Source organism: Peromyscus californicus, unplaced genomic scaffold (genome assembly GCF_007827085.1).
Source record: "Peromyscus californicus insignis strain IS unplaced genomic scaffold, ASM782708v3 Scaffold_17__1_contigs__length_78620276, whole genome shotgun sequence".
Classification (NCBI taxonomy): Eukaryota; Metazoa; Chordata; class Mammalia; order Rodentia; family Cricetidae; genus Peromyscus; species Peromyscus californicus.
In genome coordinates this window covers 25,470,530-25,483,423 of record NW_026294469.1, presented here as the reverse complement: position 1 = coordinate 25,483,423, position 12,894 = coordinate 25,470,530, and the positions used below count along the sequence as shown (strand labels likewise).

Genomic DNA, 12,894 nt, shown 5'->3' with positions numbered 1-12,894 from the left:
TTCTTCTTAGGATGTCCCCCTGCTCCCCATCTCCAGACCGTTCAGGGTGAGCAGGAGGGGCAGGCTGGGGAGCATACCATTCAAATCCACCACACCTCTCTTTGAGTTCCCCATGTAAACAAGTCCTGGGGGGCGGGGTGTCTCACGTCAGCTCTACTTTCAGGGCTGGGCTGGCCCGGCGGGGAGCCAGGGCCTCCTCCTCCTCCTCTCAGAGCTGATGAGCTAGACTAAAACCAGGGAGACCACAGGATTACTGCTTGCTCCTCAGGGTCCCTGAGGCCACCAGGAAAAGAACCAGAAAAGGCAAACAGGAACTTGGCCTCAGCTCTCAAAACCCTCCCACAAGTCAGACTCGCCACTGTAGGGACTTTGAAAGACAGAGAAGGCCTCGTGGGGTGTGCCGGTGGGGTGTCGGGTACTGGGTGCCCTTGTGATGAGGCCAGCTGCAGGGTGATTAATCTTGTGAGGCTTGAGCATCAGTCCCCCCCCAACCCCCAGCCTCCCAGGGCCAACCCCACCCGCACTGCCCCAGGAGTTAATCTCTGCTCCAGGGACTTCTTAGCCGCTCTCACTGATGCATTAATTTTGAGGAAGGCAGGAAGCAGGAACACAGTTGTGTGTGTGAGGTGGGGGATGGGGGCGGGGGTGAAGGTCAGCCTCTCTGGAAAGGTTTTGTGACTAGCAGCCAAGTGAGGAAGGACCCCAAAAGATGGGTCTAGGGTTCCCTTCAAGACCCAGCCCTTTCTGATTATCAGCTCCCATGCACCCCTGGTCTGTATCCTGATCATCCACAAGCTGAGCCCCGAATGCAGTTTGCAGTTTTGACAGCAGATGTCTCTGCTATTATGATTTATCAAATGCTTAGGGTAAATAATACACACATATTTATAGTAGAGGAGTGGGGAGCACATTGGGAGGAGCTAAATGGGGAAGTAGGCTTTGGTGGAGCACCCTGCCTATCCTTGGTCTCCCCTACCAATGCCCAAAGACTGACTGACCCCAGTCCGACCCTAGGAAAGCAGGCTGGGGTGATACCTCCAGCCGCCAGCCCAGGCTGGCCCCTGGGAGGGCAGGAAGAGACATAGCCTGTGGCTGGACTTGTCTCGCTGGGTCCCTGCCAGGCCTGGGAGGCAGCCACCTGGGGAAGCGGCTGAGCCAGCCTCACACTTCAGCCGTGTTTCCATGGCTTCACCGTGTCCCTGCTCCCGAGGGCTCTGTCGCCTTATCAACGGCTGCAGAGTGGGCACTGCCCTGGCCCTCACTCTCACAGCGGCCAGTCTTCTGGGCCCCCAGCAGTTGCCTATTGTTGCAGGGGGTCTGGGAGGCGGGGTGGGCTCTCCAGGGTGGGGAAGGGGAGGAGCTGTGTGAGCTCAGCCTGTGCCCATTTTGCACCCCCAGAATTTCTACACTTGCTGCTCTAGGTTACGCCCTTATTCCCTATACAGTACTTTTGTTCAGTTATTTTTTTTCCTAAACCTTTCTGGACGTGAGAACATTTGGTTAAAGGATTTTGGGGGGCTGGGTGTGGTAATATATGCCTGTAATCCCAGCACTCAGAAGCTGAGGCAGGAGGATCCCACATGGGAGATAGTGAAACCTTGTCTCAAACAAACAAATCTGACTGACTCCACTGGGCTTAGGCCTGTCAGGAGGGGCAAGGTTGGTTTGTTTCCAGACAAAGTCTGAAGCACAACCGAGTGTTTACCCAATCAGCTGTGTGACCCTGCATGTCGCTCTCTCTGGGCCTAATTCTGTCATCTATAAAGTGGGGATAATGGATCAATGCCCTCCTCATGGTATTCTGGGCATATGGATGCCATGAACTAGCCCAGTGCTTGATTTACCAGTCACAAGCTCAGTGCCCTGTGAGGCAGGAGAATTTCGCCCATCAGTACCTCTAACCAAAGGCTGTGGATGCTTTGGGGGTTTGCAGTGCTGGGGACCGCGCCCAACGCATCGTATGCTATTTAAGGCACCAAGCCATAATCTCTGCCCAAGGAGGCTCTTTTTAGTAAGTTTCCTTCATTTATGGACAGTACCTCAATTATGATAAAAAATGCACACAGAAAAAAGTACCCAAGAAGGGAAGATGATTTTTATTTAGCTCACAGGTTTGCTGTGAGACAGTGTCTTTGATATGTAGCTCAAGCTGTCCTTGAACTCCTGATCCTCTTGCTTCCACTTTCCCAGTACTGACTATAGGCCTGCTCCACACATCTGGCTCTACAGATGTTTCTTAGCACACTTCCTGTCACAGTGCCAATGACGCCTTTCATGAACTCAAGACCACAGCCTTGACAGCCTGTGATGTCACCCAAGTGGTCAGTACTGTGGCAGGGGAGATGTGGGCACCTGAGCCAGTGGAAGTCAGGCGGGTTGAGGGTGTGTTTGTGTGTGCTGGGGAGGTGAGTGGGGATCAGTTAGAAGGGACAGGAAGCAGATGTGCATCCCTACAGCCTGGCATCTGAGACAGGGCTAGTGGTTAGTGCCAACCCTTAGATCAAATCCTCCAGTACCCAGACCTTCAGCCCTGGAGGACCTGGCCCACCTCCACTTCATGCCCCCTGCCGCCTCTGAAGCCTGCCCTTGTTCTCCGGAAGAGGGGACATTTAATGCTGCTGGAAGATGGTAGGTGGCAGCCTGGGCCAGCAGTCTCAGGAGACCCTCCCACCCTTCCCAGTAAGCAGAGACCTCAAGGCAGGTGTGGCCCTTAGGGACAGGACACACTACAGAGCTATGTGACACTGGGGAAATGAGGTTTCTCGGTGCCCAGTTCTCATCTGCAGGGCGTCAGGGTTGAGATCTGTTTTACTGTCGCCTGTCCAGTCCACAGCTATGCTTGTTTGCAGCTGCAGCCGCAGTTCATCAGGTGGGCAGTGGGGAACCGGGGAGGGCTGTGCAAGTGACCTCCATCCGTGGATCTCTGGCACCTGGGAGGGAGTGGGAGCTGGTAATGCAATCAGGTCAGACCCGAACGGCCTTGATACAGCTGAGCCATGCCAATATCACGTCCTCCTGTGTAGCAGCGTGAGCTAGGCTGGGCTGGGAGTGGAGGCTGGGCCTTCATGCCCAAATCTGCCCCCAGGGTCACCAGTCTCATGTCCTTGCTGTGGATCTTGGCACTATCTGTGAGGTGACCTTGGGGCTTTGCAAAGCACCTTGCCAAGTGCCCCACTCTACAACTCCTGGATGCTGCCCTTCTTTCCAGAACAGAGGCAAGGGTACTTGGCCAAGGTCATCCAACAAGGAGAAACACACACACACACACACACACACACACACACACAGCATGGTGGCTGTGACACATCATGACCCAGATGTCCAGACTCCCAGGCCCCCTCCCAACCCTTTTGGAGGCAGCTGGTCCTTCTCCCAAGGGGGCCAGGAGCCTGGGTGCCAATCACCATCCTGCTTTCGGTGAGTCATACATTGTTCCTCATCTATAAAAGTGGTCATAATTCCAATCCTGACGGTTTACCTGAGCCAAAGAAATTTCAACCGACTCAAGTGGAAACCAGTCTGGACTGAAGGCTGAGCTTCCAACTTGGCCATGTGCCAAGGGGAAGTTGTACCCGTCCAGAGCCCAGGTGTTGGCCCACAATCACCCAGTACAGCCCCAGGAACTACTCCGTTTCCTTCTTCCTGCACACCAAGCTCACAGCTCAGGGCCAGGCTGGAGCCCTGTCTCGGAGCTGGAGCATGGGACAGAGACATGGTGTGTGTGTGTGTGTGTGTGTGTGTGTGTGTGTGTGTGTGTGTGTGTGCGCGCCTGCGTGCGGTGGTTTCAGTGGGTAGAGACTAGGTCACACCAAGCCTGGCTGCCATGGGGGAAGGGTCGGCTGCCTGGCAGGCGCTGGACAGTCTGGGATAGAAGTGGGAGGCCTTTGGCGGCCACAGAGAACAAAGGAGGCAGAGTTGCCAGGGTATTCTGTGGAGCTGCAGCCAGCAGCGAAGGGTCTGGGAGAGGGGCATTTCGGCTGTGGGAAAAGTCTCTGTTGCCCCTGTGCCAGCACCCAATGCAGCCTGGACCTCTGGACCCACACTGAGGCTGAGATGCCCCAGAACCCTGTGCTCTCCCTAGAACTGCACAGCTGTCGGGCTGGGGAGCAGGAGATGCTGTGGGTAGACACACACACACAGGGCAATGGGTCTGCAACCCCTGGGATCCCATGGGCACACTGACAAAACTTATATCCACAACCCCAGCATTATGCAGTGTCACAACATGGTCATTACTTACAACACACACACACTCTCTCTGATGTCCCAGGGCCACATCTATGACAGTCACGGACACTTAGTATTATGAAGTTTCGTCCCAGGTTTGCACAATATACAACACTGTATATTCAATACCATGAACACAGAATCACCCAATGTTACACACTCAGTTGTATAGCTTGATATCACATTGGGTTTGCTACAGGACTGTACAAGATCACAGGATCACACAAACAGTATCACTGAACATCCCAGTGACATCATTCATATATGAATCCTTGGCCACACGAGATCTTGAATGTCTTCCGCAATGACACACACATACACACACACACACACACACACACACACACACACACACACACACGGTCCCTGTGGTGTTACTGGACTTGTCTCCAGCTGTGTGTCCAGCCTCAGACTTTGCCACCCTCAAAGCTAGTTCTAAATGCCAGACCCTCAGGGAAGTATAGGATGCTGGGTGAAGGTTCCTAAATCACCAGGAGGCCATACTTCCTGTCTCGGTAGGGAAAAGGCCATCACCACCACCACCCGACCCCAGTGTCCTTTGTCAGCAGATGTGCAGGACAGGGGTAAAGGGACAGCAGACTCTGAATGTGACCAGGAGACTCAAAGGTGTGCAAAGACTAGGTTACAGGAGGTGGAGACCTTTAAACCATATGGCCGGGAAGTAGGATGGCAGGCTGGCTGGCTGTACTGTACAGGCGGGTTGTACGGCGGGACAGGGCCTTAGGGAGAATGCCAAGGTCAGGTCCAGCTAATTTTGGAGAGGTCTAGTGAGTGATTTTTATCATGAAGAAATACAGTTTGAGCCTGGGGAGATGGCTCAGCAGTCCAAAGTACTGGCTGCTCTTCTAGAGGACCAGAGTTCAATTTCTAGCATCCATCCAGTGGCTTACAAACTGCCTGTAACCCCAGTACCCTGGAATCTGACACCCTCTTCTGGCCTCCATAGGTACTGGGCACCCATGTGGAGCACAAGGACTACACACAGGCAAAACACCCACACATGTACTAAAGTTGAATGGAAAGACATTCCCGAGAATGAGAGTGGGCTGGTGAGCTGGGGAAAAGCACACCCTCAAAATCTGTTTTATTGTGTGACAAGGTCTCTCTACATAGCCCTGGCTGTCCTAGAACCCACTCTGTAGTCCAGGCTGGCTGCAACATCAGAGATCCACCTGCCTTAAAGGTGTGCCTCACTACACTCAGATTTTTTCTGAGACCGAGCCTGAGGTAGCTCAGGATGACTTCAAACTCACTATATAACTAAGGTTTTCCTTATCTCCCGATTCCATCCCCTCAGTGCTGGGCTCAGGGGCATGCCATCACCGTATCACCTTGTTTGGGTCTTTTCTGACAGGGCCTACGTAGCCCAGGTTGTGCTCCTGTCTCTGCCTCCCCACAGCTGGGGTTACAGGTGTGTACCAGCACAGCTGGCCCAAATATTTGTTTTTCTTACTTATGTGTACGTGTGTGTGCGTTTATGTACTGGTGCCTGAGGAGGCCAGAAGAGGGTGTTGGACCCTCCAGAGCCAGAGTTACAGGTGGTTGTGAGCCATGTATACTGGGAACCAAACTCCAGTCCTTTGCAAGAGCAACAAGCACTCTTAACCACTGGGCCATCTCTTTAGCCCCGTGAATAATTTTAAAATTGGAGTTGCCACTGACCGGGGCTTCCTGTGCACCAGGAACTGCCTTCATGACGGTGGTTCCTCCTTAGGCCATTTTCTGGCGAAATCACATTCCGGGGCAAGGTTTGACCCTGCAGCGGTCCCCTCCCTTTGCTTCGGCCAGAGCCACACGGCTGGCTTTCACTTCCAACGGTGCCCTTGGGTAGGTACATTAAGAGGCAGAAACTGGAAGGTGAGGGGCTTTGAACTTTGGGTGTTTCTGCACGATGGGGTGGGTCCAGGCCAGCTGACTCACAGCATCCCCTCCCATTAAGGCTGGCACTGGACCCACCCACCCCAACACCTGGAGGTGTGCCAGAGGGCCGGCCTAGGCCACCTGCAGCCTGTCTGCTGCCAGCAACAGCCTCTAGCCCAGTGCCCCCTGCTGGCCAGCGTCCCCACACCCTCCTAAGCCCTCCCTTCTCCCCCCCCGCCCCCCCGAGTTTCTGGAGGTGCTGCAGTTTGCCTCGTGCTGGAGCGAGGGTGCCCCCAGCTGCAACACCTCCCCCTACTCCCTGCTGGACACCCCCCTTTGGCAGAGCCGCCTGGAGAGATCACAGGCAGCCACATGAAAGGGAATTTTCCCAGGCAGAGATGGAGTTGAAAGCTACCTCCCCCGCCCCTGCCCACCCCTGCTGTGCCAGGCCAGGCTGCAGAGCCCCTGGTGCTCCAAGGGAGCCCTTGACACAGGGGAAGGGCTGGGGGTCAGGATACCTCCTCCCTGCCTTCCCCTTCCAGGAACAATAGCAGGGCCAGCCCATCACCTCACCACCCACTCAGCTTCAGAAGGCCCCACCTTCCTTTGTTCTCCAAGTCCTCACCCACCTGAAACCTTGTCAGGAAGTCCTTCTACAAGTCTAGCTTCCATCTCTGCCAGGCTCAGAGCAGCTGAGGAGAGGGGAGGGGGGAGGAAAGAACACTCCTCCAGTGGTAGGCTAGGCAACATCCTTCAGGTTGGCCTCCAGGATGTGTGAAGAGTGGCATGCATGCAAAGGGCCATCTTTCTGTTAAGGTTGCCCTGGCCTAGATGATGGGGCCTTGCAATAATTTCCCCAGACACCAGTTGTTCTGAGGCTCTAGACCAGCTGGAGGTCGGAGCAGGCGATGCACTTCTTGAACTCAGGCTGGAATGGAAGGGGGTCCCAGGACAGGGCTTACAGAGGGCACAGTCACGTTCGTTCCAGAAACCCGGGAGAAAACTAGTCCCAGAGGAATTGTGTGGGTGGCTGGGGGAGTGTGAGATGGCCGCCATGCAAAAAGACCCAGAGAGACAGCCCACCCCAATACCACAGGACGCCTGGCACTGGTCAGGCCTGAAGAGCCGGGGGAGCAGTATGATCCGAGGTAGATGACACTCCTAGTGGTCTAGGTTCCAAAGCCTGGGATACACCAGGTTCTCCATATAAACATGGTTCCATGCTGTGTCCGGGATGGCCGTTTCTGCCCTCACCCTACCCCGGGAGTCCAAAAGGCTTCTCCTTTCCAAGAAGACTCTCAACTCTAGCTACCCTCAGGGTACCCTTCTCTCCAAACAGTCCCACACAACCCTCAGCCCAGCCACAGCCCCAAGCCAGCCCTCCAAAACCCAAGAGAAGAAGTCAGCAGTGTATCATGACACAAACATGCATTCAGTTTTATTCACAAAACAGCCTGGTCTCCTAAAACAATACAAACAGCATGTTTCCTCAGCAGGGAGCTGGCCACGGGCAGGGAGCCCCCCTGGGCACCCACCCCTACCAGTAGGTAGGGGACCACGCAGAGAAGCCCTTCCTTCTGTTGCTCTGAGCAAGGCTGAAAAAGAGGGCTTATTTTCTCTAGGGGAAGTAGCCAGGATTGAGATGCGGGCTCCCCGGATCTCAGCGGATCAGCGAATGGAATTTTCATCTCCAAAATCCGTCACTTGTTGGGGTGGGGGATCCCAGCCAGGGGGTGGCGGGTGCAACTTGGCCGGGCCTGGGCCAGGGACTCCCAGTCCCAGTGGGCTCTGGCTGTAGCTCTGCACGTGTGGATGGATACAGAGGGGCTTCTACACGGTGCCATCAACATTCTCTTTATAAACGTGAGTGGATTCTCCAGGCAAACTATGCACTATTTCATGGTTGGAAAGAATCAAAGGAAGTTTAAGGTGAGAGTGGAGTTAAAACTGTGCTAAATTACAGTAGTGCTTATTAGTAACTAGATTGCAAAAGGTTACAGAAAATTTACATTCTCTACACAAAAACGGCATCTCCCGCACAGACAACATCGACATTGACACAGGAAGGAGACTGATTGTCCATTCTTTGCCCAGGAACTCTCGGTACTTTATAGATTCGTCTTTACCTCTTGTGTTGTTCTTCTCCTGAAAAAGCAGTTAAATTTTTTTTTTCTTTTTCTTTTTATACTAGGGACGTGGAGATGTTAAAATGACAACAAAAAATATATATATATAAAAACAGGAATGAGATCTGTGAGAGAATATTTTTGGTTCTAAAGACGGGTGTATCCGTTTGTCTTCGCCCGAATCCCTTGCCGGAGACCACGCGAGCAGTGACATTGCACGGAGAGGGCAGCTTTGGGTTCCCGGCCGTCACTGAAACCACCGGAAGGCGGCTCCCGTCGGAAGCATCACCTTCTGGCGGGGCGGGAGACAAAAACAAGGAGAAAGTTCAGTCAGGGTCCCGGTGGACCTGGTGCAAGAAGCTCCCCGTGGCCGGCTCAGTGGCGGAGGGACGGGCACGGAGAACGAACGGGCAGCTACCCCGAAGAGTTCCTGTTATCCTGGCCAGGATAGGCCGGCCAAAGAAGGAGCCACGACCCGTGCTGGGCTACCCAAGGGCCCGGAGCACCCAGAGGCCTCCTGAGCCACTGCACTCAGGAGCCTTCCTTCCGGACCCTTTCCCTTGGCCCAGAGCACCAGGTGGCCACAGTGCATGGGGCCACGGCTGCGTTCTGTCCAGTGAGTGTGAGCACTGCTGTGTGCCTGCACTGGGCTAGACTGGATGGAACTGTGGCGGGGAGGCTGACAGGTATCTGGCGTTCAGTAAGCAGACGAGGATGCCTAGGGTGAGGGGCAGGCGTACACGTGGGTGCCCACACCGGAGTGGGTAGGTAAGCAAGACACGCGAGGGGTGGTGGTCAGAAAGGTGGCACAAGGCCGTGGCGAGGACACCACCAATGTTTCCCAACCGTTATGGAATCAAGCCTACTTCCAAGAGGGGTGGGCACTAGTGGCAGGGATAGCAAACTGCAAAGCCGCTTCTGAACCCAGCTAGTTTACCACATCTGGGGACAGGGACAGGCTCGGCTACGTGGGGACAGAGAGCCCTGCAGTCATGCCAGCCTCAGAGTTATCAACGAGCCGGGCTGCCCCTCCCCACCTCCAGGCAGGGCAGCCAGCACAGCAACCGCTCTATTTTGGGTTGCCTGGCGTATGTGTGGAGGGTAGGGGGTGGGGAACACACGACTCTGGGGGACAAGTTGTGGGGCTCACTCTAGGCCACAGGGTCCACAGACAGAACCTTTCAGATGGGGCTAGGGACACAATGAGAGTCTTAGGTTACCGCTTTCGGACATGTCTACCAGACAGAAACTTGGTACCTAGGTGGAAATACCTGACCCAGGCCCTAGGAGGGGCATCAGAGTCCCAGGGCCTGCCTCACTGGAATGCCAGGCCCCTACCTGCAAACCATGGCTTGCTGGCATCTCAGGATGTGGCTGACTTTTAGGGCAGTGAACAGGTACCTTGCAGCCAGACCTCCAGGCCCTAGGACTGGCTGGGTATCCCCCACACTTGGCAGGCAGGAAAGGTGGGCTCCAGGACTCGGGGGTAGGTTTGGACTGCCAGACAAATGGGAGAGCCCGCACACCTCCCTCTACGGTGCTGTTACCTCCAGAGCAGCGGAAGGCTTCTTTTTGAGTTCCTCACACTTTCTGAATTTGCAAATCTGATGGCCAGTCTTTCGGTTCCTACAACTGCTGCACTGCTCGCAGTTGATGCGCCGTCGGCAGGGCGCACACATGCCGCAGCGTTTCCGCTTCTTCTTGCCTGAGCTGATGGCGGATGCCAGCTCTCCCTGCATGGGGTACTCGGCCAGGCCGGCCATGTGCAGCGCGCTCTCAGCCAGGAACACACCGGCTGGGGTCATGATGAAGAGGCCCGGATTGATGGGGAAGGCGCCCAGGTAGGGGAAGTCGGACTGGCCATTGAGGGCTTCGGCGCCGGCCACCGCCTCCATGTCAGGCAGGCCGGCACCCGCCTCGCTCATCAGCGGCAGGTGTTCCTGCACCACCCGCTTTAGCATCTCCGTGGACTGTGCGAACTGCTGCAGCGTCAGCTGTCCCTCAGCCGCCAGCTCTGTGGCCCGCTCCGCCTTGCTCAGCAGGCTGGCCACAGCACCACTTTTGTGCTTTGAGGTAGGGTTGCTCTTGTCCACTGCCATGGCCGCAGCCAGGTCATGACCATTGGCCAACAGGGAGGCTGCGGCTGCGGCTGCGGCTGCAGCCTTGTCAGCCGACTCCCCACCTAGCATACTTCCACTGCCGCCACTGCTACCAAAGGAAGAGTAGTGGGAGAGTGGGCGGGACCGGCGCAGGCTCTTGTTGAGGGGTTCGCTGATGATGCCACTCTTGTTCCGGCGCTCAGGGGGTGGGGCATCATCGGCCACTGAGGCTGGTGCAGCGGCCGTGGCCACTGTGGTACTTTTGTCTGTTCCTCCTGCCTTTGGGCCACTGCCACTGCTGCTATTGCTGCTGCTGCTGCTGCCGCTGCCGCTGCCACCCGGCGTCCTGGGAGCCACCACCCCGCCGAGGCTCGACATGATGGGGCCGAGGCCCAGACCCCACTGCTGGGAGAGCCTGCAAACTGCTGGGGCCTCACAGATGAGCGTGGAGCCCCTGCTGCCCACAATAGAGATGCCTGGTGGGCCTCAAGTCAGGGCAGGCGCATGGTCAGGTGTCCACGTGGAAACGTCTTTACTCTGTTGGGAAAGGTGGGGACAAGGTCAGTAAACCCTCCTCCTTCAGTACCACCACCCGTATTGCCATGGTAACAACCAGAAGCCTGATAAGGCATTAAGTGCCAAGCCTATCTTGGTGAAGGATTTATTTGGACCATCTCACTTAAGATTCAGCAGAACCTTAGGAAGTGGTAGGTGGTAATCCTCTATTTCACAGCCAGGGAGAACAAGGCTTATGAGAGTGACTAGCTCACGGACACAGATCTGCCCTGTGATGATCTAGAAGACCTACCAGTGAAGGGAAGTGTCCTTGGTGGGGTAGGAGATCTGGAGAGGCTAACTAACTCTGGAGGATTAATGACCTCCACTTTCTCTGGTCCCCACCAAAGAGAGGAGTGAAGATATAGACCACAACACCCTAACAGCTGCCCCTGGATACTCGTTTGGAGGTCGCAGGCAAAGGATTCAGGATGCTCTGTTGAATCCAAAGTCTGATGGGGTGCAGCACCCTCGTTTTAAGGACCGTCTACCCTTCTACAAAGGAAAGGGGGACCACAGGGCCCGAGGTGCCCCTCCTGCAAGAGTGGGGAGACATGCAGTATATTCCACACACTTCCTCCTCTCCTCCGAAACCACAGTCATCATCCCAGCCCGGCTCTGGTGTGGGTCTCTGCTGTGCCCTGGTCTGGCTTCCAAGCGGAGGGAGGGCACAGGTCTGACAAGGGGTGCAGAGAAGAGATCCCAGTGAAGACCCAGAGGGCTGGGATGGAGTCGGTGGAGGCAAGCAAGACCCGTCTCCCAGCCACCTCCACAGTTCTGAGGCCCAGGGCCTTTCCCCGGGCATGTGAGTGGCCAGCCCCCTTGTCACAGGTCCAGATGGAGCGGGGTGGCGGTTTCCTCATCAGGCTTGGCTCTCTAGCATCCCATCCCTGTAGGCCTGCTTCAGTCTCGCAGCCCCAAGTAGGAGTGAGAGCACAAGGCCCAACCCCCGAGCAGCTGGTGGCTCAGGGGCAGCTGAACATCTGGCGAACCCCACCCTGCCCTGGGCTTCAGCGTTGGGAACACATCAGATTGCTGTCCCCGGACAACCCCATCACACCCACCAGGCTGCCCTGGATACTCGGCCTGTACCAGGTCATGGAGTCCAACCCTCTGCACTTACAGAGGGGTAAACCTGTAACCTATAGGCCCTCTGCTCCAGGACTGCCCACAAGCAAGTAACCACAAGGAGCGGTCAGTGTACCCAACTGAAATGCTCCAGGAGAGGCAACCTGAAGCCACACTCCATAAGCAGTTCTTCCACAGTTCTTCACGGATCCGAGTCCACCCAGGGCACCTAGCTGAGGAAGATTCAAGCATGTTGGAACCCACTTGGATAATCCTAGGAAGGCCTGGTCAGAGGTCAGGCCCGTAAGAGGAAGAGGACCATCTACCTGAGGATTTTGTGGTATCTCACCTCACCTCCAAGGGGCCAGCCTAGATCACCTTTCCAGACCTTCTTCCTTAGAGACCAGTGATCCCTCTTTGGCACTAGTGACCCTGAGTGTGCAGGGTGGGGGGGTGGGGGGTGTGGGGGTGGGGGTGGGGATGTGTGTGTGCTGACAGACAAGAGTCAGAAGGCACCAAGTCACCTCTTCTAGCTCTTGAGTTCAACTTCCTCGCCTGGGGCCCCAACCCAGCAGCAGCCCCCAACTACAGAGACAGGGAAGAAGGAAGAGGTCTACGGGCTGGAGCGATAGGAGCAAAAGCCCATGCGTCCCCCACCTCTAAGGCCTGCTGGCTGGTGGCAGAAATCGATAGCCGCATTAAGGCTGCTCTTGCTTGCTCAAGCCCTCCCTCCCTCCACCGGCTCCAGGAGCTGCGTGCATGGCGCTGCGTGCAGGGCCGGCAGGTCAATTAGAAGTCAGCTCCCTTCCACACAGCAAGCAGCAGCATGGTTCAGGGCCGGTGCTTCCTTGCTCAGGCAGAGCTCCTGCTTTGTCCCCAGCCCCCAGCCTTTACATGTTGGGAACAGGCCTTGCGTTCTCTTCATCTCTGGTCCCCTC

General features: G+C 55.8%; 1 protein-coding gene across 5 annotated transcripts in view; it reads right to left on the bottom strand.

Annotated features, from left to right (window-relative positions):
• Nucleotides 1–7,519: 7,519 nt before the first annotated feature.
• Nucleotides 7,520–12,894, bottom strand: part of Cxxc5 (CXXC finger protein 5) — a 32,429-nt gene continuing 27,054 nt past the window's right edge. For 4 of the 5 annotated variants that reach the window (XM_052741896.1, XM_052741895.1, XM_052741897.1 and 1 more), the window contains exons 2-3: nucleotides 9,782–10,870; nucleotides 7,520–8,526 (exon numbers count right to left, since the gene is read on the bottom strand). In XM_052741896.1, coding sequence (XP_052597856.1) covers nucleotides 8,482–8,526; nucleotides 9,782–10,711 — 975 coding nt within the window. In that variant the 5' untranslated portion in view covers nucleotides 10,712–10,870 and the 3' untranslated portion in view covers nucleotides 7,520–8,481. Of the gene's footprint in view, nucleotides 8,527–9,781; nucleotides 10,871–12,894 lie in introns of those variants that run through there. The other variant, XR_008219121.1, reaches the window with a different exon arrangement.